Below are 22,634 nucleotides of genomic sequence, written 5' to 3' on the forward strand. Positions count from 1 at the left end.
TTTAGATAAGTAGGCGCTAATGGCTCCCTTGAGGCTAGGCCGATGCAGTGAGGGGAAAACATTGCAATAGAATGAATATTTCCTTTTTTTAATATGAGAGTACAGTGGATTGTTCACTGATATAGCAAGCATTTTAGCTTCTTTCAGCACCGTTATCACAGACCAGTACATATTTTTCATGGCCAAATTCAAGCACTTTTTAAGGACTTTTAAATATATTTTTTTTCAATTTCTCCAGTATCATTAAAAGAAGTAACCCGGTAAGAATCATGTATTTTGCAAATCCACAAATATATCTGTGATTTGGGGATGGAATTTTTAATTTTGTGTATGGGGGGTGATGACGCTTCCTAGGACAATGTGTTGCATACTGTTACCCAATGCTAAATCTATTTCCCCTGGTCATCCTGGAAGGGGGTTACCGGTTGTGAGGCCCCTTCTCAAGGTTTCTTTTTTCCTCATGCTGAGGTTTTGGGTTTTTCCTTGCCCACATGTTGGTTTAAGATCAAGCGATGGTGTAATTGTAATCCTGTGCAGTCCTTTGAGACATCCTGTGATTAAAGGCTATAAAAACAAATGTGATTTGTGACTTGACAATGCCATTAAAAACTAATGCCAGATGCTGTTAATCAAAAGGAAAGAAATGCAATGGCAAAGCGAAGCCACCAGAAAGCAGTGTCGGCATCATTTGTAAGCAGACTTGTTGTGAATATTGGCAACAATTTCAAGCGTTTACAAGCACTCAAACCACTTTTCAATCCTTGGAAACACAACATTAAATTTCAAGCATTTTTAAGGATCACAAGCAACCGTACAAACCCTGACAGACTCTAGAGTTGAGATTAACTGAAATGCTACTGGAAACCCAAATTTTTAAGCTCTAGTTCTTCTTTTTTTAAAGTTGTTAAAGCTGCAAAAATAAACACATTGGGGAAAACAAATCACTTTAAAACCCTCAGAATCTCCACAGGGGACACTTCTGTTGGCAATTGATTATGTTTGTGTGCAGCACAACAAGTTAAAGCTTCTTCACCATGTTTGCTTTGAAATCTAGGTTTCATTCCAGACCATTTGGGGCCAACCTTTTTCAGCAGCATCCAGCATATGTCAAAATTACATAGCTCATATAAAGAAATATCGATATACAGTATATAAGAATATGGAAATAAAAACAACAACAAAACATGATTTTGGTGTGTTTGGTAAATTATAGTTAAAAAAATAACGGTTTAATCAAAATTACGACAGAAAAAGAAAAAATGAACGATTGTACAAATAATTTAGATATCTATTTATTAGAGCTTACATGAGACACGCAAAAGAGTATCGAAGAATAACTTTTCTTCGTCTGCATGATCATTTAACATCCAGTTATTAAGACAGGTCAAACAAAGGCTGGTGTTAAGCAGTTCAGTTGATGTTTTGATTCAGAATATTCCTGGCACAAATGAGGTACACAACAAAGCTGTATAAATCGCAAGGGCACAGTCAAAATGTCTGACAATCACTGCTATACGAGGAGGTTGGGCTGTGCTTAATATTGAAACTTAAAAGCTAGTGGGAAAATCACTACTTAGTCCTTTGTCTAGACCGGGTCTGGCAACAACTCAGAGCCTGCAAATAAAAAAATAAATTAAAAAAAACTTGAAATACTTTAGAGACTGTATAACAACTACGTGGATGCATTAATAACTCGAAAAAATATATGTATATAAATATATATAGGAATAATTGCACTCAAATGAATGAATAATCATAAAGTTCATTATTTAGGACTGAATAGGTGAACAAGTTATAAATGACTGAAATAATAAAAAGGTTATAAATAAAGAAAACATACCACAATTATATACATATATCTCATCTCATCTCATCAGCCGTACCGCTTATCCTCATTAGGGTCGCGGGGGGGCTGGAGCCCATCCCAGCCATCTCCGGGCAGTGGGCAGGGGACACCCTGAACTGGTTGCCAGCCAATCGCAGGGCACACAGGGACAGACAACGCATTCGCTCATTCACACCTAGGGACAATTTGGACCGGCAACTTAACCTACCATGGATGTTTTTGGAATGTGGGAGGAAACTGGAGTGCACGGAGGGAACCAACACAAGCACGGGGAGAACATGTAAACTCCACAGAGGAAGGTTTGCTCCCATAACCTCAGAACTGTGCCGCACATGCGCTAACCACTGCGCTGCCATACTGCTATGTAAAGATGAAATTGCGGAAATGTAACATTTTCTTTCAATCAATACAGATGTTAAATTACCCAAGACTCAGTTTGTTTCCAGTTCCCACTTTCTGAAAAAACATTATTTTTTTTATTTATTGGAGAAGGAAAACACCAGCAAAATGTTTTAAAGGATTTTTACAAAAAAATGTAAAGATAATGCGTGAAAATGGAACATATTTTTACCTTCAGTATACATGTTAAATTACCTAAGACTCACTCAAGTTTACAGTATCCTTTCTTTCTAAACTCCTCCTTTTTTGACACCACAGGATAGGATTCAACGGCGTACATTTTTCAAGTGATCATGCAATGTCGCGGAGAGGAGAGAGCTAAAAATGTGCTAAAAAGTTGCTTTTGAAGGAGGGTGGCAGGCGGGTGCTCAAACAAGCCGGCAAATCTGTTGAGTGAATAAGGTAAGGAGACGTTATGCTAATTAGCCGGGCGGGCCACTATTAGAAACAGGAGATGCGGGTGTGGGAACAAAGTGGCAGCCTGGTGCATCACAACATGAAACTGCTCAGAACTGACAGATGCTTCTTATTTCTGCCTTGTCAGAAGGTTGGCTTTTGAAGGCGACTTTGTAGATTTGCGCTGCCGCTAATTGCCAAGTCACATTTGCAAGGAGGACAGGAGTCCGTTTTGCAGCCTTTGTGGCTCGAATTTCCTTTTTTTTCCTCTCGCATCCGCCGCTTGTTCCAAGTCAACAAAAACAAAATATGCGCTTTCTTACATTGGGTCTCCTGGGTACGTGATGTTAAGGTTATTTTACCGCCCCCCGTGGAAATAATAAAAGGCACTTGAGAGGAATCTTAAAAATATTGGAGCCATTTCCAACATGTACTTTTTTCCTCGCTGAAAAAAAGTATTGTTTCCTTCTGTGCTATTTCAAAGCTGGAAAAAAAAAGAGAACTTCCATCCCAACGGGGGAGAAGAAGGACAAAAGGAACAGGAATCAAAAAAATGCATCCGGCACCTTGTTTTGCCAACTGGGCTTTCCAAATCTCAAACGAGACAGGCTGCAGGGACATCACAGACAAGTTGGCTGTGCTGCTTCAGCGGGAGGACATCAAGGGTGACCGACTCTCGCCTGGATCTGCACTCTCGGGTTTGTTTTTTACCCCCGAGGGTTCAGTGAAGGGGACGAGTTACCTGGGAGATGAAGTGAGCAACGTGCTGCTCTATTTCCTTGTGGAGCAGATCTTGTAAAAATACTAATTGTAGGTGTTCGGAGTGAATTGTATTAGGTTGTTCATTATCTGCACCGCTTATCCCTAGGAGCGTCACAAGGGTGCTGGAGCCCATCCCAGCTGTCCTCGGGCAGTGGGCAGGGGACACCCTGAACTGGTTGCCAGCCCGTCGCAGGGGAGACAGAGGCGGACAACCCACTCGCCCCTTCACAGCTAAGGACAATTTGGACCAGCCAATTAACCTGACATGCATGTTTTCGGGATGTGGGAGAATACCGGAGTGCCCGGAGGAAACCCATACAGACACGGGGAGAACATGCTAACTCCACATAGGAAGATTGCAGTAGCTGGATTTGAACCCTGAACCCCTTTCACCATGGGGTTGCGTGCTAACCACCCATCCCCTGTACCACGTGAATTTCAATGAACATCAAATATCCATGAGTTGATTTCAAGGAACTAGCTTGCAGTCTTTTCCACACATAGCAAGATTCTGGCGGGCCGCCAGGGTTTATGCCAGAGTCTCATAAACTTGTATTATACTTTTAGAATAATATTTTTGGATATACATAATTGCAAATTTAATCAAAATAACTTTTACATTTCCCATTGAATAAATGATCGCAAACGCCTTGGTTTGTATTTCTACCATGTAGTTTTGTCAGTCATGAGCAATCTTGGCCAATCAGCGGGCAATCTCACTGACTCGGTTGTTGCAGTGTTTGTCCCACCCCGCCTGCATTGTGATTGGACGGCAGAGAAAAATGTGAAATTTTAAAGCGTGGCGTTCCAGTTGAACATTTTTCAAATCTCTGCAAAAAAAAAAAAAAAAAAAAAAGTATCGTCTCGCCATTTCACGGTTCGACTTGCATGTCCTCGGTGCACGTTGGATTTTTTTCTATTAATAGGTTACGCGGGTAAATACATATCTCACGGAATGATATTTAATAATTGATGATTTAATTCATGTCACTCACCAAAATTAAAGTAGCATGCTTTTTAGCTTTTGTGTCTCCTCTGTTAACAAGCTGTGGTCATCCATGACTTGCCAGAAGTGTAGACTAACACTATATATGGATGGAGATAACAGTGGCATCCACTATAAATACTGATGAGTACAATTCTGGTATTTTTGCTGTGGGGAGCGAAAGTGAATATAAAAAGGCCTTCAGAAGTAAACCAATACACATTAATCTTATTTAGCCAGTAAGCTGGAGTTTGCGTGCATCATTTGTCTGTACTACAAGTCCACAGGGCTTTGTGACATAAAAATATTCAGGATGAAAGAAACTGTAAAGTCAAATATTAAACAGATTATTGATGTACTATTATGAATATATTTATGCAGCGTTCTTATTGATAGAAAAATAATTTGTGTGTCCTTGGGCAAGACACTGAATCCCTAATGCCCCTAATAAGCAGGTAGGCGCCTTGCATGGCTGCATGGCCGCTATTGGTGTGTGAGTGTGTGTGTGAATGGGTAAGTGTGAAGCACATTGTAAAGCGCTTTGGGAGGTCTTCATTGACTTGAAAAACGCTATATAAATGCATACAATTTAACATTTACCATTTAATCTAAGTTATCTCGTGGCTCCCGTGCTGTGGAATGCTCTGCCCTCTGAGATTCGATCTGAACCTCAGTGGAGCTGATTAAATCTAGGCCTAAAACACGCTTATAGCCTATTAATGACCTATGTTTCATGTTGACAATGTCTGTCTATTGTTTGTTATTGCAACATCCATTGCAGCCTGGTCATCATGGAAGGGGGATTACTTCATGTGCGGTCCCTTCTCAAGGCTTCTTTATTTTCCTCATGTTGAGGTTTTTGAGTTTTCCCTTGCCCTCATGTAGGTTTTAGATCAGGTGATATTGTAATAATCTTCGGTAGTTTGCAATAATCTGTGGTGTGTGTAGCCCTTTGAGACGTCTTGTGATTAAGGGCTGGACAAATAAACATGACTAGACTCGACTCATTTTAATATATAGACTGTATATTGTTACAATTAGTAAAGACTGTTATAGAATGCTTTTAACCACACCTTGTTTAAGAAAGGACATTTGATTATTCTTAGAAGCCATATTGTTATCTTGCTTTTAAACCACACCTGTTTTGGGAGAATGAAGAGCAAGGAGAGTAGCAAAATTGCGTTCTTTTTTGGCAAAACAAATGGTTGACCCAGCCTGCTTTCTTGATCACTGTTTCCCCCCAAAATTGTAGTCCAAACATATCTCCTATTCTACAGATATTCACTTAATACCGGTGGTTAACGCAAAAATTGAAGGAACATTTACTTGAAACTGGAAAATCAAAGAATGAAAGTTACTCATGACCTCCTGTACTCCAACACTCTTTGCTCAGACCTGACACATCTGAGCATCCTCTCATTAGGTATAATTGGGCCAAGGGACCGCTTTAAAAAAAGGCATCCAAAAAAGGCATCCAAAAAAGCCATTGCTTCAATATTAATCAAACAGAACCACGAGATACATTTTCTTCAATTGGGAGTTCTTAAAACGCAAATAATGCATACGTCTTGGGGGAACGGATCCTCTATTTGTATGTAAAAATAAGAAGCTTTACCTTCTGAACATCTGACGGCATCCTCTTGAGGAAATCCAGCAGTTCGTTATTGTCGATTGCGTATGGGTTACGCAGCTTCTTTGTGAATTTGTGAACGCCTGTGAAAAGGAAGGACATGTTCATCTACATTCTAGGAAACTAAACTACACAATAAGAATGCAGCGGTAACGATATACTTTATAACTTCGATGACTGGAAAATAGTAAACATCGTGGTTTTTTTTTCTGCTTACCATGTTTTTTTGTAAATAAATATTTTCCTAAAATCTAATTTCCTGGCAACGTTTATGGATTGTGCTTGTCACTTCAGAACCTGATAATATCAGAAGCATTCAATAGTTTGAAAATAAATCCGTTTACTGTAATAGAAAGACATTTCCTCATTTAAAACTTTTTTTTTTAAATATCAGTCATATTTTTGCTAAGGAACTGTAATAGTCGCATCAGTGAGTGGTATTGGTACTGATCATATAAGAGATTCCAACCTGATCTAAAGGCACTCCCTTGAACTTTTTCTTTTCAATAAATCTCCTGAATTACAAAAGCAGGTTTGCCCTAACGGTCGATAGTTCATAATAGTCAAAACAACAACAACAAGTGTGCAATAATAGTAAAAAAAAAACAGTTTTGCACTGGCTGCAATCTTCTTTGCTGGTGTCCGATATTAAAACCAGAAAAAAAACATATCAGCTACCTAGTAAATAATACTAATATCCTATTCTCTAGGTTCGTTTATCGTTTTTAAGGACTTTTGAATTTCTCCATTACCATAAAGGGGCCGGTCACACAGACATTTGCGGCTGAATCACGGCCAGAAATTTCTGCCTTTGAGGCGGACGCCATTGGACGCACTCAGATCGCCATTCAGACGAGATACAGCGGTGCTTAACACGCAGTCGGAAATTCGCGCGCAGGTGGCAGCGCGAAATTATTTGGCACTGCTCAAATTTTCAGAGCGCGGGCACACAGCCTTTCACGAGCGTACTGAGGGGGGGTTTTTGGGGTTTTTAAGGGTTATTGATCTATCTTCGTTATTCATTATCCGTTATCCGTTATCGTTCAGTTCATAATACGCTACAAAGCCTAGGAGCCGGGATACTTACTCTCAGCCAAAAGGCCAAGCTAAGGACCTAGCCCTAAAGCCTTGCTGCGATCATTGCGAATGCACGGCCAGAAATTTCTGGCCGTGAAGCAGATGCCGTTAAGCTCTGTTGGACGTTTAAAGACCGCCATATAGACGAGATAAAGCAGTGCTTTACTCGCGGTCGGAAATTTTCACGTGGTTGGCCGCGTTCAAAACTTTTGAGCTGCTCAAAAGTTTGAGCACGTGTTAAACCGCGTGCCGCACACGCGGTCAACACGAGGAAATGACGCGGAAATGACGCGCAAACGACGTGCTCTGGCCGCGGCCAGGGCGTGCTTACACATGGGTAGGACGGTAAATTTCAGCGGGTAATCGTGGGTGGAGCATGATAATAGCATGTTTTGCGCCTGTATCGCGGTGTTATTACGTGAAATTAGCGTGTTACGCGTGTGACAGTCAGACGCCTTTCTCCGCGTATAAACAGCGCGAATGCCGAGCATCAGTTGTGCTCGTGACGTCAAGGGGGTGAACATGGATCCCCGTCAGCGTAGTTTCTCTTCATTTCGAATAAATCTTTCGGTGCATTTGCAATGGTCGCAACAAGGCTTTGAAGACAGGACCTTAACTTAGCCTTTTGGCCGAGAGTAAGAATCCCGGCTCCTAAGCTTTGTAGCGTATTATGAAATGATCGATAATAGATAGTGATTAAAGAAGATAGACCAACAACACCTAACCCCCCCCCCCCGCCGTCAATGTAGTGATATCATCTTAATCCAATTTCTTTTCTTGACATCTCTTATCAAGATAATAAAATAAAGATGATGCTATTGCTTGGTATCCTGATTTTCACGGGACTGTGTCGTGTGCGATTATAATTTTTACAGCCCGGTGCTGAGATTTGCATACCCTCGCTACTACAAACACATTTACCTCGTTTCATCTCACTTTTAGGGAAAGTAATGGCGAACATAAAACTAAAACCACTTCGTCTTGCATTTGTTGGAAATGAAATACAACTTAAACCATTCCGTTTTTGTTGTGAACGTAATCGAACCGTAAATTCTCCCCCCTTGCGTGAACGCGCATTCTGCTGCGCTTCCAACGAAAGCGATCGTATTCTATATAAAACGCTTATTAAAACTATAATACGTGCTAATTATAACAATTGGGAGATCCTTGTCTATATAACGCGTTTATTTAAACAATAAAGTGCGATCGTATTCTACAAAATGCGTTTGTCAACGCGGATGAAAAAGTCACCAACGTCAATGCACGCTTCCAACAGAAGCGATCGCAGCAGAATGCGCGTTCACGCGAGGGGTGGGGGGGTGGATGTGTTGCGTAGGAGTCGGATTTGGGCACAACACCGGCTCCACACGAGAAAATGACGCAGAAACGACGCGATGAGGAAGCGGAACAGTCGCCGGCGTCTTTTTTCCGGCCATACCACAGATGAACGGCGGGTTGGCCAAATTTGCGCATTTTCCATCCCGGGCAACCACGGGCAAAAAAAAAAACCGCAAAATTTTAGCCGTGATTCAGCCGCAAATGTCTGTGTGACCGGCCCCCAAGAAGAAATCTGCACGTGAATCATATGCAGGGGACTACACTGCCACAAGTGCACATCCCCTAACCTTTTCCAACCACCGACTGAGCCAAAACAAGAACCTTGAAAGACTCACAATCTGTCACACAATACCCTTTTCCTTTCGATTTTTCCCAACTTGATTTCTGCTCAGAGTATTTGATTAGATAAACTACCCTGAACTGCACAAGAGGGCACAGCAGGGCTACACACACATTTCCTTCATTTACAGACCCTCCAGCTGTAAAATAAAGATTTGAACCCTCAGAGTGTTAATTTACAAATTTAGACCGGTCACAGGACACGACTTTGGTGCAAGTGACATAATCTGCAATTAAAAGGCCAGGCGGGGACGCCTGCTTCCGCTCTTATTTCTGGGGCAGCAAGCCCAAAGGGCCGGGTTGAGTCTGGAAAATCATGGCCAGACTTGGCCCCTAGGTGAGTGAGCCTAGCGCACAACAACCACAAGGGTTGGATTGCTGGTGGTCCTCTCCCTCCCTCTCGATCGGCTGAAAGCAGCAGCCGATGTAGTCTACATGGGCTCTATGCAATGCCCATCTCCCATGAGATGCTTTGTCTGAACAAAAGTAACACAAAAAAAGATTGCGCAACAAACTTTTGTGCTGGGCCTGGATATGTGTTTTTGACTAGCTATTAAATAACTCCTGATCTTTTAAAATGAGTTGATTATCTTTAAATCAGGCTTATTGATCAGCACTTCCAACCACTACAGAACTTTCTCTCCACCTCTTGAGCACCTGTCACAATGGTTCCCTTTGTTTTATTGATTTGATTTTCTTGCCATGTAAATAAATCAGGGTTTGTTTAGAATGAAACCAAATTGCATTTTGTAGTGTCTATAATTTTCCTTCAGATTGATCAATCATTATTAATATCAATGAACTGCAAAATCAATAACTCAAAAATCTAAAACACCAAATGTTTTGAGGATTGCTTCGTTACATTTTCTATGAGACTGGATTTTGAAATAGTGATGGTGATGGATGATTACCACCGCCTACTGGGTGATTCGGTGACTCGCAAATCATCCTCCCTACACATGTATTTTACAGATTCACAAATGAATCTGCGATTTACATATGTGATTTTTAATCTTACGTGTCCACCTATCAAGACATTTGGAATTTAGATCTTGAGTAAATTGTAAATATACTTGCGGATCTGAGCAATACACGTGTAAATGTTCTCAAGACATATCTTCCAATATACGTTTTGGGTAAACAGTAAAATGTAGCTTCCATTTTCAGTTGAATTACAATTTATCACTTGGACGCGCTAGTTTCATTTCTTTGGATGGCCCATTATAAATGTCCATAACTCATACACAATCGTTGCACTAATAAGAATTTTATAGTGCCCTGTTTAGGTGTAGGGGTGATGACACTTCCCAGGACAATGACATACAAACTAATACTTGCTGCCGTTAATCATGAGGGGGAAACATGCAATGGTACAGCAAAGCCACCAGACAGCAGTTGGCGTCGTTCTTAGGTGGACTCGTGAAATATGTCAACAATTTCAAGTATTTACAAGGACTTAACCCAATATTGAAGCATTTTCCAATAATTGAAAACATAATACTAAAATTACAGCATTTTGAAGGAGTTCAAGTAAAGGCACCTTCATATTTCGTAACGTTCAAATGAGTGAATAAAATACATCTCCGTAGCCGAGAAATAGAACTATTATCCAGGCAACTAGCGAGTGGCTCACCTCAACGTGCAGACAAAGAACCCCAGGACCTAAATACGTGCAGGCAACTTGAAAGACTTTCCTTGAAATCGCAGGGATGGAGGTTAACAGGGGAGGCCGTGAAGAGTCTCAGTCTGCGCATTTTTCGTTTGATACGACTTGGATTTTAGTATCGATTGCGTGGAAGGCTGGAAACAGAGCGTGGCTGTGGGCTGGCTGGCAAACTGGCGGAGAAGAGCCCGTGGAGGGCAACACATCTCCCTGACCACTGAGATGACTGCCTGTGCTGTGCAGCCACACCAGATAATGAGAGGCCTTCGGACCGCCCAAGGATATGCAATGTTATATACAGCTCTTCGGCTCTCCTTTGTGTTCCCGACAGACAAACCCGGGGGCCTCTGCCAGCGCGGGGCACCGCCATGGCAGCCCACACGGAGCCCAGCGCACCTCGGCAGATGTCTGATCCGCTTGCATGTGAAGAGGTGTATGGGCGAGACTTGAAAGGACTTCACTTCATTTAATGATGCGTGTAAAGTTGGAAAAAGGGCTGGTGGAATAAAGCTTTCTGGCTGTGCACAAAAGTTGGAGAATGGTCTTCTATTAAAAGCATTTGCAATCAAATAATATCAAGGAAATGAAATGATCTGCATTTATATAGCGCTTTTCAAGTCAATGACTTTCCAAAGCGCTTTACATTGTGCTTCACATTTCCCAATAGCGGCCGTGATCTGTGCAGCCATGTAAGGCGCTAACCTGCTTATTGGAGGTATTGGGGTTTCAGTGTCTTACCCAAAGCGCTTCGGCATGTAACACGGACAAGCCGGGATTCAAACTGGGATCCCTTAATCCTAAAACGATCGCTCTACCTCCTGAGCTACTGTCGCCCCAAGGATTCTTTCAATTTACATGACTGACCGTTGAAAAAATGTAGGGATTTTTATAGCTTTAATTTTGAAAATGGTCAGGATTGAAACAATTATTTAGTGCAATCAGTAAATGAATTTGCTTCTATGCGTTGCTTGTGCTCCACCATAAATATTTTCTTCTCTCTGAAGGATGCTGAATTTCGTACACTGATAAAAAAACTTAAATTACGTTATTACTTTGAGTTCTTTGAGTTCTGATATGAATTGCTAATATCAAGAAAATTGATTCAATGAACCAGGCCGATTGAAATAGGACACACAATTTATAAACACAGAATCAATGATTAAAAAAAGGGGGGAGCGCCAGCGATAATGAGAGGTTTCGACCGCTGAAAGTCACTAGCACAAAAAGAAAGTTTCTCGCTATAATGCTAGTCGATTTGGGGAGATTCCCTTGTACAGAAAAAAAAACGTTCATTTTCAAGAACCAGCAAACATAGAGTTAAATCTGAAGCCGTCCCCTTACTTGTCATTGTGGAGAGATTTTGACGCAACATATGGCTCACGTGCTGAACTCAAGCCAGCAGAGAAGGCACGCACAGGGTCAAATGACAGTGTTTGAAGTTGCTAAACTCGTTAGAAAGCCAAGGAAGTGAGTATTGTGCTGTGCGTAATGTTCTGTACTTGAGAATGTCTCTCCAATCGACATAATTACGTACGGTGAGAAAATGATTTCATCAATACGTTGCCTTGGAAGTTTTAATTACATTCAAAACTTTATTATCAGATTTCATTATGGAACATGGTGAATTGGTACGTCTGGGAACTGTCCAAAAGGGGACGCAGTCGTTCCACCCATTCCAAAGTGAGTCATTTAAAACAGAATGTGGAAGTCATTTTTGTGCTGGGTCTATTTGCTCAACAACAACAATACAAATACCACTTGTACATAAAGCCTCTATATATCGGAAGCATAGCATAAACTTCTATGACAGGGATGACACTTTTTTTTAGAATAGAATAGAATAGAATTTACTTTTTATTGTCATTCTTTGTAACCATGCACACAGAACGAAATGTCGATACACCTGACCCGTACAGTTAAACTGTAGCGAGCAGATGCAGCCGCAGCCAAACAGTGCTGCCGCCATTTTAGACCCAACTGCTGTGTTGGGAGTCAATAGGTGACCAAACCCCCCAATTCCAACCCTTAATGCCGAGCGTCAAGCAGGGAGGCAATGAGTCCCAATATTGTAAGTCTTAGGTATGACTCGGCCGAGGCTTAAACCAGCGACCTCCCAGTCTCGGAGCGAGCGCCCTACCATCTAGGCTACCGAGCTGGTTTTAGTATTATATTTTAAATTTACAGTTAATTGAAAAACTGTTACCATATTCAAGCAGTGTGCCAGGGCACATGAATATGCCGTGAGACCTTGTTTAGTGTGCCGCAAGAAATTGACAAATTTTGTCTTCGCAAAAACGCATGCGGATGATCAGTGTTATTTCTTTCTTCCAGTGAACAGTCCAGTAACTCCAGCGTTGAACTATATCAGTAGGTGGCAGCAGATTACCATTTTTTTCTTATTTGGTACACTTAATACTCGTTTTGTTTGATAAACCTGTTTACGATTGCACTGTCTTAAAATAAAATCAATATTAAAAAGTGAAAAATCTTTCATATAACATAGTAAAAAGTTGGAACATATAGAAACATTATTTGACTAACACTTTATTCAAATTCTCCTTTATTGGTGAGCTTGTATAAGGAGTCTATTGGGTGACTGCTTTAGGGCCCGGTCACACAGCCGTTTGCGTCTGAATCACGGCCAGAAATTTCTGCCCGTGAAGCAGACGATGTTGGACGCTTTGAGATCGCCATATAGACGAGATACAGCAGTGCTTTACACGCGGTCGGAAATTCACACGCGGTTGGCCGCGCGAAAAAGTTTTGCGCTGCTCAAAACTTTAGACCACGTGTTAACCGTGGGCGGCACACGAGGTAATGACGCAGAAATGACGCGGAACGACGTGCTCTGGCCGCGGCCAGGGCGTGGTTACACATGGGTAGGACGCAAAATTTCAGCGGGTAATCGTGGGTGGAGCACGGTCATAGCATCTTCTGCGCCTGTATCGCGGTTTTATTACGTGAAATTAGCGTGTTACGCGTGTGACGGTCAAACGCCTTTCTCCGCGTATATACAGCGCGATTTGCCGAGCACACGTCAGTTGTGCTCGAGACGTCAAGGGGTGAACATGGATCCCCGTCACCGTAGTGACCTCGTCTTAATCCATTTTTATTTCTTGACATTTCTTTTCATTTCATAACAAGATAATAAAATAAAAATGAAAAACTATTACAATAATAACATATTGGCTTCTTTGGTGCCATAGCTTGAAATCTTGATCTTCACGGGACTGTGTCTTGAGCGGTTATGATTTCTACAGCCGGGTGTTATGCCAAGAAATGCATCCCTGCCGAGATTTGCATCCCCTCGCTACTACAACAGCTTTTACCTTGTTTTATTTCACTTTTAGGGAATGTAATGGCGAACATATAATCAAATCCACTTCGTCTTGCATTTGTTGGGAATGTAATACAACATAAAACATTCTGTCTTTGTTTTTGTTGTGAACGTCATCGAACGGTAATGCACACCGTATATAAATCACTTTTGAGAACTGTTATGCACTCTACCGTAAAGCTTATTATGCAGAAATAAGCTTTATAGTAGAGTGCATAACAGTTTCAATACGAGCGATTTGAATAGAAAAAGGCAAAATAAACACGTTACCTGCTCAAAAGTGATTTGTATACGGCGTGCATTACCGTTCGATTACATTCACAACAAATACAAAAAAGTGATATAAAAGTGAGATAAAACGAGGTAAAAGTGGTTGTAGTAGCGAGGGGATGCAAATCTCGGCAAGGATGCATTTCTCGGCATAACGCCGGCTCAGCAGCTTTTTTACCCGTGGTCCACACCAGAAAATGACGCGGAAATGACGCGATGAGGAAGCGGAACGGTCGCCGGCGTCTGTTTTGCGGGCATACCACCGATGAACAGCGGGTTGGCCAATTTTGCGCATTTTCCATCGCGGACAACCACGGGCAAAAAAAAAAAAAAAAACGCAAAATTTTACCCACGATACAGACGCAAACGGCTGTGTGACCGGGCCCTTAAGAAAGTCAAATTCATGCAAGGTATAAAGTTATGCTAAAATCGTCTAAATTAAACCTTTGTTGTGCCCAATTAAGATTTGCAAACAATTAAAAAAGCAAAAAACACGTACAGCAGCTTGTATAAGTCCTGCTGGTTTCAGTCTTAGTATAGAGTATAATTTAAATACATTTTTCTTATCCCTACTTGTCATGTGATCTCAGTCCAAAAACAAGAATGCACAGTAAAAACAAATTAAGGGCAAAAAGTAATTGAAATTTTAGGAGAATTACAAATTCTTGCACACACTAAAAGTCCAACAGCTAAATATGTTGCTTGACCTAAATTGAAATAATGTCAATATTGATGAAAATGATCACGTGTATACTCACCCCATATGAGCACGATGTAGCGGAGTGGGATAAAATATAAGAGCATTGTGCCTGCAAACAGTGCCAGGCAAGCCAAGGACGACATAAAGGGAACAGTCCAGTTGAATAAGCTGCAAAACACACACAAAAATGTAATTTTTCTATATAATGTATAGGTATAAAAATGTGTCTGTATACTTCTTTGTCCGTTCCCCGATGTTTGCTAGCTCTTCTAAAATGTTCTGGACTGTCAACACGACTTCTTGGACCATGTGTATCTTGTCCATTAAGCCCTTTTTTCCAGGGTTCTAAAAAAACAAGAAAACTCTAATGAGGTCAGTTAGGAGGTCTTACTTAAGTATGGAGCTATTATGTTTGATTTCACGATTGAATGCATGATTGAAAGCCACCTTAAACAGTATTCCCTCCCCGTATTGCGGTTTGACTTTCGTGGATCTTTCCTCTCTATATTTACAAGCTGTGCTGTCTGTGGGTTTCCATAACCTAGACTTACACTATATATAGATGGATACAACTGTGGCATCCACTAAAAAGGATGGATACAACTGTGGCATTTTGGCCGTTGGACAGAAAATAAAACGGAAATGTCTCGGACAAAAAACACTAATCACCGTGAGGGTTTTTAGCGAGTAGGCCGGTTTTGTACTACAAGACCCACAGTGCTTTGCAGCATAAAAATATCCTTTATTAGGGGAAACTGCGTGTGCATAAACAATCAGATTACTCAAAAGCGTCCACATGCAACGGCAATCATAAAATTGAAGGAGTAATTCAACCATTGCAATCAGAATACAGTAATACCTCGCTATAACGCGGTTCGCCTTTCATGGTCCAACTGCTTCTTGGATTTTTATCATGCGTTGTGTTCTACACCCTGATCGGCTAAACAGTCCTTCAAAGAGTAGATTATGGTAAAATAAATGAGTAATTTTCAGGACCAGAATGGAAACGGGAGCCAATTGCATAACATTTACCACAAGTTTTATTGAAAGGAAGAGGAAGTCCTGTGCCAAGATCCGGTTTTCACTGGACGCGGGAAGAATGTCGCGCTCGGGTTGTGATCTGAATACGGAAGTGAATCTTCCGTAGGGAGTGATGCCGGTTTCGGGGATGGAAAAACAGGTCAGTAGCCGGGACTGGGAGAGCAAAAACGTGGTCGGGGTCGTAAACAAGTCGTAAGCCAGGACGGGAAAGTAGACGTAGTCGGGACCAAAAATGGGTCGTAAGCCGGGACGGGAGAGCAGACGCGGTCAGGATCAAAACAGGTCGTAGCCTGAGACAAACGGGAGCAAAAACAGGACAGGCGGGAGTCAGGGTCTAAAAAGGCTTGCCTAGTACAAACAGAGGTTCGCAGACGGACTGACAACAGGGGATTGACAGGACTGCGCCTAATAAGGTGATTCCCATTGGTAATCATGACAGTTATACATGTTTTCAGTACTTTCTTTGTTAAACAGATGCATGGGCCTTTAAAAAAAAACTCATAGTTTCAAGATGTGATAGAGCATTTAATTGTATAGTTATTGTGAAAAAATAAGCTGATAAACAATGATTCACTGTAGCTGAAGTCGGACAAAGGCCCCTAACCGGATTTATGCCTACGGTCATTTGCTTCTTTGAGTAGTAAAAATACCCCGGATGAGGGAAACTGCTTAAGTAAACAGATTCCTTGTCCCACATTGAAGGAATGAACCTTTAAAGTCAAGGGGAAAACCGTGTTTAATACAATTTAATCTAATAGTAAAAAAATAAAAAAACACCCAGAACAGAAAGCAAAAAACTTACCTGCCTTTCATAATAGAGTAAATCTGTCCAACTTGGTTCAATAACCAAAAATATCTTTATACTTACTCTACATAAGAGAAATGTTTTACCCTTTGTCAAGGCGCTATTTGCATTGAACGCACTGGCATAATAATTGAGTGTGGCAATGCAATAAGTCAACACAAGCACGGTAGGATAAGAAGGAGGGGTGGAGGGTTTGTCTTTTTGATCACATCAAGACACTAAATAAGCATGCATGTGAAGCCTTCCAGAGGGAGACGAGTACGTGCAGATAACGCGGTAAAGAGGCCTGAAAAGCCTCAGATCAAAAGGAGGAAATAATGACAGGAATGATGACAGGGAGGAGGGGAGGATGTCCGTGCTATATGTTTACGATAGCCGACAAGTGCATTGAGGCGGTCCAGGCGAAACGTCGCTATCGCTGCCCGGCGAGCGAAGGGAGAGACTCTTGGCTGTCAGGCTCGCAGGAAGAGAGACATTCCCACACTAGCGTTTCCTCCCTCACCGGGTGGCCGACCCTGGCTCCGCATTGGGAGCCTAAAAAGGCAAAAGCATTGCAAGTATGCTTTGGTGGAGAGTAACATCTCACGGGGACTGTCCGTGATTCTGTGTTTATACAGAAGTTAACCATTTGGGTACTCAATGTACTTTCAAGGAGTGTGGGTTACCAAAGCACACCAGCAAACTTGTTTTTTTTCTCGTGGAATCAGTTCTGATTCTTCGTTACTGACAGTAAAAGCTATTGTAATTCCTTATTACATCAATCTAAAACATTTAAAGAACCTTAAGTCGAAAAAATAAATAGTAAAACACACAATGGGGATGTGTTCATAACCCTGAATACCGTCAATAAGTACTTTGTGTTGCATTTCACTGAAAAAAAAGACAAAAAACATAAATACAGTACGGATTTTACTTGTGACAACATATGCAAGAAATCCAATTTAAAAGGTGGGATGCATAGTTTGAAGTGTCCTTAAAAGGCTTTAAATCAAATATTGGCTCTATTAAGTATGTGTTAACAATGGCCAGCTGAGTTCAAAGAGCCTTTACATATTTTTTCCACTGCGCCTATCTGATTAATCCTACTTTTACCCTCAGTGTTTTGCCCCCAGATTGCATTACGCCAGACGAAAGAATGCAGGGGGATGGTGGGGATGAAGGATATGAGAGCTATTTCACTTGTGTGGTCGCGGTTTTCTCTTATACCAGGATGAAATTGGTGAAAGGAAGAAAAGGATAATTTCAAATACAGTCCAAATGCCAATCCAAACGCCCAAAGAGATGTGAAAAAAATAGTTTATTAGAGCACATCTAAGATAGACAGGTACGTGCACGCGCCATAAAAACGGCTTGACAGAGGCTGTAATGATGATTTCAGCCAGAAGATGGCATCACCAAGTAGAATATTTTAAAGCCGCAGAATATGTCTTTTCTATTAATTATTTTTTTATATAAATGCGCTATATACATCATTGCCACTGTAAGCCAATCATGTTGCTGTTTTTTAACCCTTTTTAACGGGCTTATTTGCTTTTTGTAAGCTTCAATAGTTAATGAAAGAAAATGACTCAGAGGAGGGCTTTAGAACAGGTTGGAATTTCCTATCTGAAGGCTTCCCTTCCATGTCACCATTGCAAGTTCAGAAATAGTTGATGCATTTTCTCTTTATTTTGAGTGTCTATTGAAGTTTTAACTTTTTGGTCTTTTGAGCTGGGTCTGCAACACACTCCATGTCTAAACCAAAAAGCCGGTTAGCCAAAATTTGCTTTCAGTTTAACTCCTTGATATTTACATCTTTTTTTTCTATGGTTGAAAGTCTTGGTGTCAAACTTGCCTTTTTTACCTTCCCCCAGAAATAGGTGCTTGTAAAAGGTTCCTAGGCATGTGTTCGGCAATAATTGGGCCTCCTGGGGAAAATACCTCAATTAAAAAGACAATATTTAGTAGGAAAGCAGGACAAAAGTTCTTTCCTACCGATAACTGATAATAACCTGCCACTGGGGACCGATACTTTTTTTTCATTGCATGCTATGTAATATAATTTGGGGGTAATGTGTCTCCAAAGATTAGTATTGGAGAGACTAGAGCTTGACTTTACTGATCAATTGATCAATACCTACTTTGTCAGTAATACTGTAATGAAAATATATTGTTCTGAACACAATAACACTGACACATAGAATATCTAGATTTGTCAAAAAGTGCATATGGGTATTTTTATGTGAAAAAAATATCAGTTCTTAAAATTATATAATTGCCCCCATATCCAAAGTGACGAATGACTTGGCTAAAAAAATACACAGAAACACTCATTTTTATTAATTTGAATTACCTCTAGCTCTACACATTAGTCGCTATAATAAAATCAAAAATACACAAAGTAGGGGCAGCACAGCGGCGCAGTGGTTAGCGCGTGTGTGGCACAGTTCTTAGGTCATGAGATTGAACTTCCTTTGTGGAGTTTGCATGTTCTCCCAGTGCTTGCGTGGGTTTGCTCCGGACACTCCGCTTTCTTCCCACATTCCAAAAACATGCATATCAGGTGAATTGGCTGGTCCAAATTGTCCCTAAATGTGAATGAGCAAGCAAATTGTCTGTCCCTGTGTGCCCTGCGATTGCCTGGCAACCAGTTCAGGGTGTCCCCTGCCCACTACCCGATCATAGTTGGAATGGGCTGCAGCACCCCCGCAACCCTAATGAGAATAAGCGGTGCAGATAATGGATGGATGGATGGATGGATACACCAAGTAGTGTAGGCTGATTGAATATTATAGCATGGCATCAATTGACTAATTATGGGGTCTATTTTTTTCTATTGTGCAGATAACTTTGGTTCTACATTTGGCCACTAATAGGTCAATATTTATTGACCCAATAATTATTGTCACATTCTAAACAGATATAGGTGATGGAAATTGCCATCACTAGGGATTAAGGCGTTAAAATTACCTATTACTTGGAATCCTTTAACACTTCCCATCTGTTCTAATATAATAGCACTTGTTATTTTTATTGTTGTATAATATAATTTGCTATTATAACCATTCGAGCCACAATGCTTGAAAACGCATATAGAGTTTGTATATTCTTTATAATAACTGCATAAATCCACGATACAACTGCCAGGCGGGAATAAAGAAGAAAAGTGTTGGCTTTCATATGTGAAAGAAAGAAAACAGACAAATAGGTGCCCTCTGAAGTATAAATAAATAGGTGGCTCTCTGAAGATTATCATTATTCATTTCCTTTCAGGAACAAAAAAAATAAATCATGAAATGCTCCATCTCCTCGGTGACAAGACATACTTTCCATTTCTTTCTTCCTCGGAAATTTAAATAAACATTATGAAGTGGATAGCACACATCCTAAAGCTGCGAAAGCATGTTTTTGCATTATTTCAAATTGTGAGGAAAATATAAAAAAGGCGAGTAATAATGAAAGCACATATGCTCACTTGAACAAAAGTAAGCATTTGATGTTTGCTGTTGCTGGAAGACAACTTTTTGGACGCTAATTAATTAAAATAAGAGTTGAAAAGGAGAATTATTTTCAAAGAGCAGTCATGTCTAAATTATCGCAGCATAATTTACTATATGTACAAAAACAATGCATAACTAGTAACTACTGCAGAAAGTCATTTTTGAAAGTTTAGAAAACTAAAACAGGAACAATAAACACGAATTTAATTAATATAACATTATACCACAGGGAGATCATCATCCTCAGTTTAGAACGTGTTTGTCTTCTTCTAAGAATTCTTTCAATACACAAATAAAATACAATAATCCAGATTGATGTTTAAATTAGCCATTGTAAAATCGTGCTTATATATTTACTTATTTTAGGAATTACTTTAATCTTTTTATCATGATTACTGATGTGATGCACCTGTGCTCGCTCCTTTAACGCCAACTGCCTCGGACTATGATTGTTTCCCTGTCACTATTTAAACCCACGTCTATCTATCACCAGTGGTCAATCCGTCAGCGAACCTCAGTGTACTCTAGGCAAGCTTTTTCGACCCGACTCCCACCCGTTTTTTTCTCCCGTCTGTTTCCTGGCTTTGACCCGTTTTTTGATCCTGACCTCGTCTACTCTCCTCTCCTGGCTTTCGACTTGTTTCCAATCCTGACCACATTTTTGCTCTCCTGTCCCGGCTACTGACCCATTTTTTCCGTTCCCAACAACCCCATCGTTCGCCACAGAAGTCCCACTTCCGCGTTCAGAGCAACCTGTCTCCTGCATCCAGCGATCACTGGATCGTGGGTGCAATCCTTTCCTTTCTTCCAATAAAACAGAGAGAAACGTAACGCAAGTGGGTCCTGTCTCCGTTCTGGTCCTGACAGTTTTACTAGTTCAACCCATAAATACGAACAATGAACAAAATTATCTTTCAGTTCTCTATTATATCCATTACTTTAACTTACGTATGTCTTTCAAATTTTAATAGTAAGTAATTTAATTCAATAACAATACAGTATTTAAATTACCTCATGTAATGTGTTTATCATATTTACATATGTTCTATTTTACAGGAGAATAATTTAAAACATATTTCAATGACTGGCGAGATGCTACAGACATGAGTTTGTTCATCTAAAGTCTGGCGGCCCACCGGAACGTGAAGGGGTTAAGGTACTGTGTGGCAAGTATAGCCTGGTGCTGCCCATCCCTCTCCAGGCCAACTACGGACACACCACAGGAAATGGTGCCCCTAAGCCCCTAATGGTTAAGCGATCCAACCAACCAACCAACCAATGTATTAAACTCTTTCTTTGTACCTTCTTTCTTTGTAGTATCTCATGTTTCAATGTGGGCACATGCGGCTAATAGTCAGATGCGGCTTATGTGCGTACAAAATGTTTTTTCCTCTAAAAATGTACTGGGTGCGGCTTATACTGCGCATTGCAGTCCGGATTTTCCAGTAAAAGCTGTACATTTTTGCCATTTTGATATGTCCTATGCGTATATAGCTACAGAAATAAATTGTCTGTAGGCCTTCAGAAATCTGTGAAAATGGCAAAAATTGTCTGGCTTTGAAATTTCCCATTTGTGTGGAATGCTTTGTTTTGAATGAGTTTAATAGTCGCTCAAAAACGTATCATGAGAAATTCCCTTTCCCGCATTACATACTTTAAATGATGGTATATGTGCCCATATGCCAAACAGAGTGACCTAGTAATGCCTTCAGCTAAGTCTAGCACTCCAACAACTGCATCAGATGCAAGAAGCCCCCATTTTTCAAAAAAATTTATGAAGCAACTCCCCTTGGGGAGCCAGACGAGCCCCGGACTAGCTCCCAGCCCGTTTCATCTTCCCCTTGTTTTGTCCTATTGGGGATCCATGGACTGGTTTGGCCTCTCCTGTTTCTTTGCGTTATGATGAAACATCGCCTGCGTGCACAATTGATACCTAAGGCCAAAGGGAAGTCACTTTGCCCACGTATAATTTGTAAGCTGCTTCGCCCCCCCGAGGACAGATTTGTTCACAGGCCGAGATCTGTTGTATATTATCCAGTTGTAACACGGAGTCGCCTTTCGTCTCTCTTTAACGTCACTCCTCCACGTCGCCGAGGTTCGCATATTTCCCTCCCCGGGGTGGAATAAAAAACATATTTCGGGTGGTAATCACAACCCCCTCACGGGAGCGAGGTTGAACTCCCTTTGAAGCCGTCAAACTTAAAACTGATGGCCCTTTGACCCCAAATGTTTTAAAGGTGGTCTTTGATAGCGACACGGGCTTGATCTCGCCTAGCGATATCGCGCTCAAGTGACAGCGCCGACCATAACACTGCTTTTAAAAAAAATCCGCTTTAAATTAAAGCTGACAACTTAAAACAAACACGGACCTCTGCTTAATTAGTAAATGAAAGGAGATATTTCATTTTTTTTTCACAGTAGTCTCGTGAGTGTGAGAAAGAGGGGAAAAAAACATTTCAGAGAGCTTTAAGATGAGACGGCGTTTCTTCGACAAAACTCCAAAGACCTTGATCATAAGCGAGGGGGGGTTCAAGGTGAAGACAAATGTAATAAATATCCTCTGAAGC

General features: G+C 40.9%; 1 protein-coding gene across 2 annotated transcripts in view; it reads right to left on the bottom strand.

Moving 5' to 3' along the window:
- The window catches only part of LOC148362956 (multiple C2 and transmembrane domain-containing protein 2-like), a 79,122-nt gene that overhangs the window by 2,290 nt on the left and 54,198 nt on the right, over positions 1-22,634 (bottom strand). Inside the window, exons 19-21 of one of the 2 annotated variants that reach the window (XM_088340554.1) lie at positions 14,978-15,087; positions 14,801-14,910; positions 6,004-6,101 (exon numbers count right to left, since the gene is read on the bottom strand). In XM_088340554.1, coding sequence (XP_088196680.1) covers positions 6,004-6,101; positions 14,801-14,910; positions 14,978-15,087 — 318 coding nt within the window. Of the gene's footprint in view, positions 1-6,003; positions 6,102-14,800; positions 14,911-14,977; positions 15,088-15,607; positions 16,074-22,634 lie in introns of those variants that run through there. The other variant, XM_088340555.1, reaches the window with a different exon arrangement.

Source organism: Urocampus carinirostris, chromosome 7 (assembly GCF_059441175.1).
Source record: "Urocampus carinirostris isolate Australia breed hairy pipefish chromosome 7, RoL_Ucar_1.0, whole genome shotgun sequence".
NCBI classification, from domain to species: domain Eukaryota; kingdom Metazoa; phylum Chordata; class Actinopteri; order Syngnathiformes; family Syngnathidae; genus Urocampus; species Urocampus carinirostris.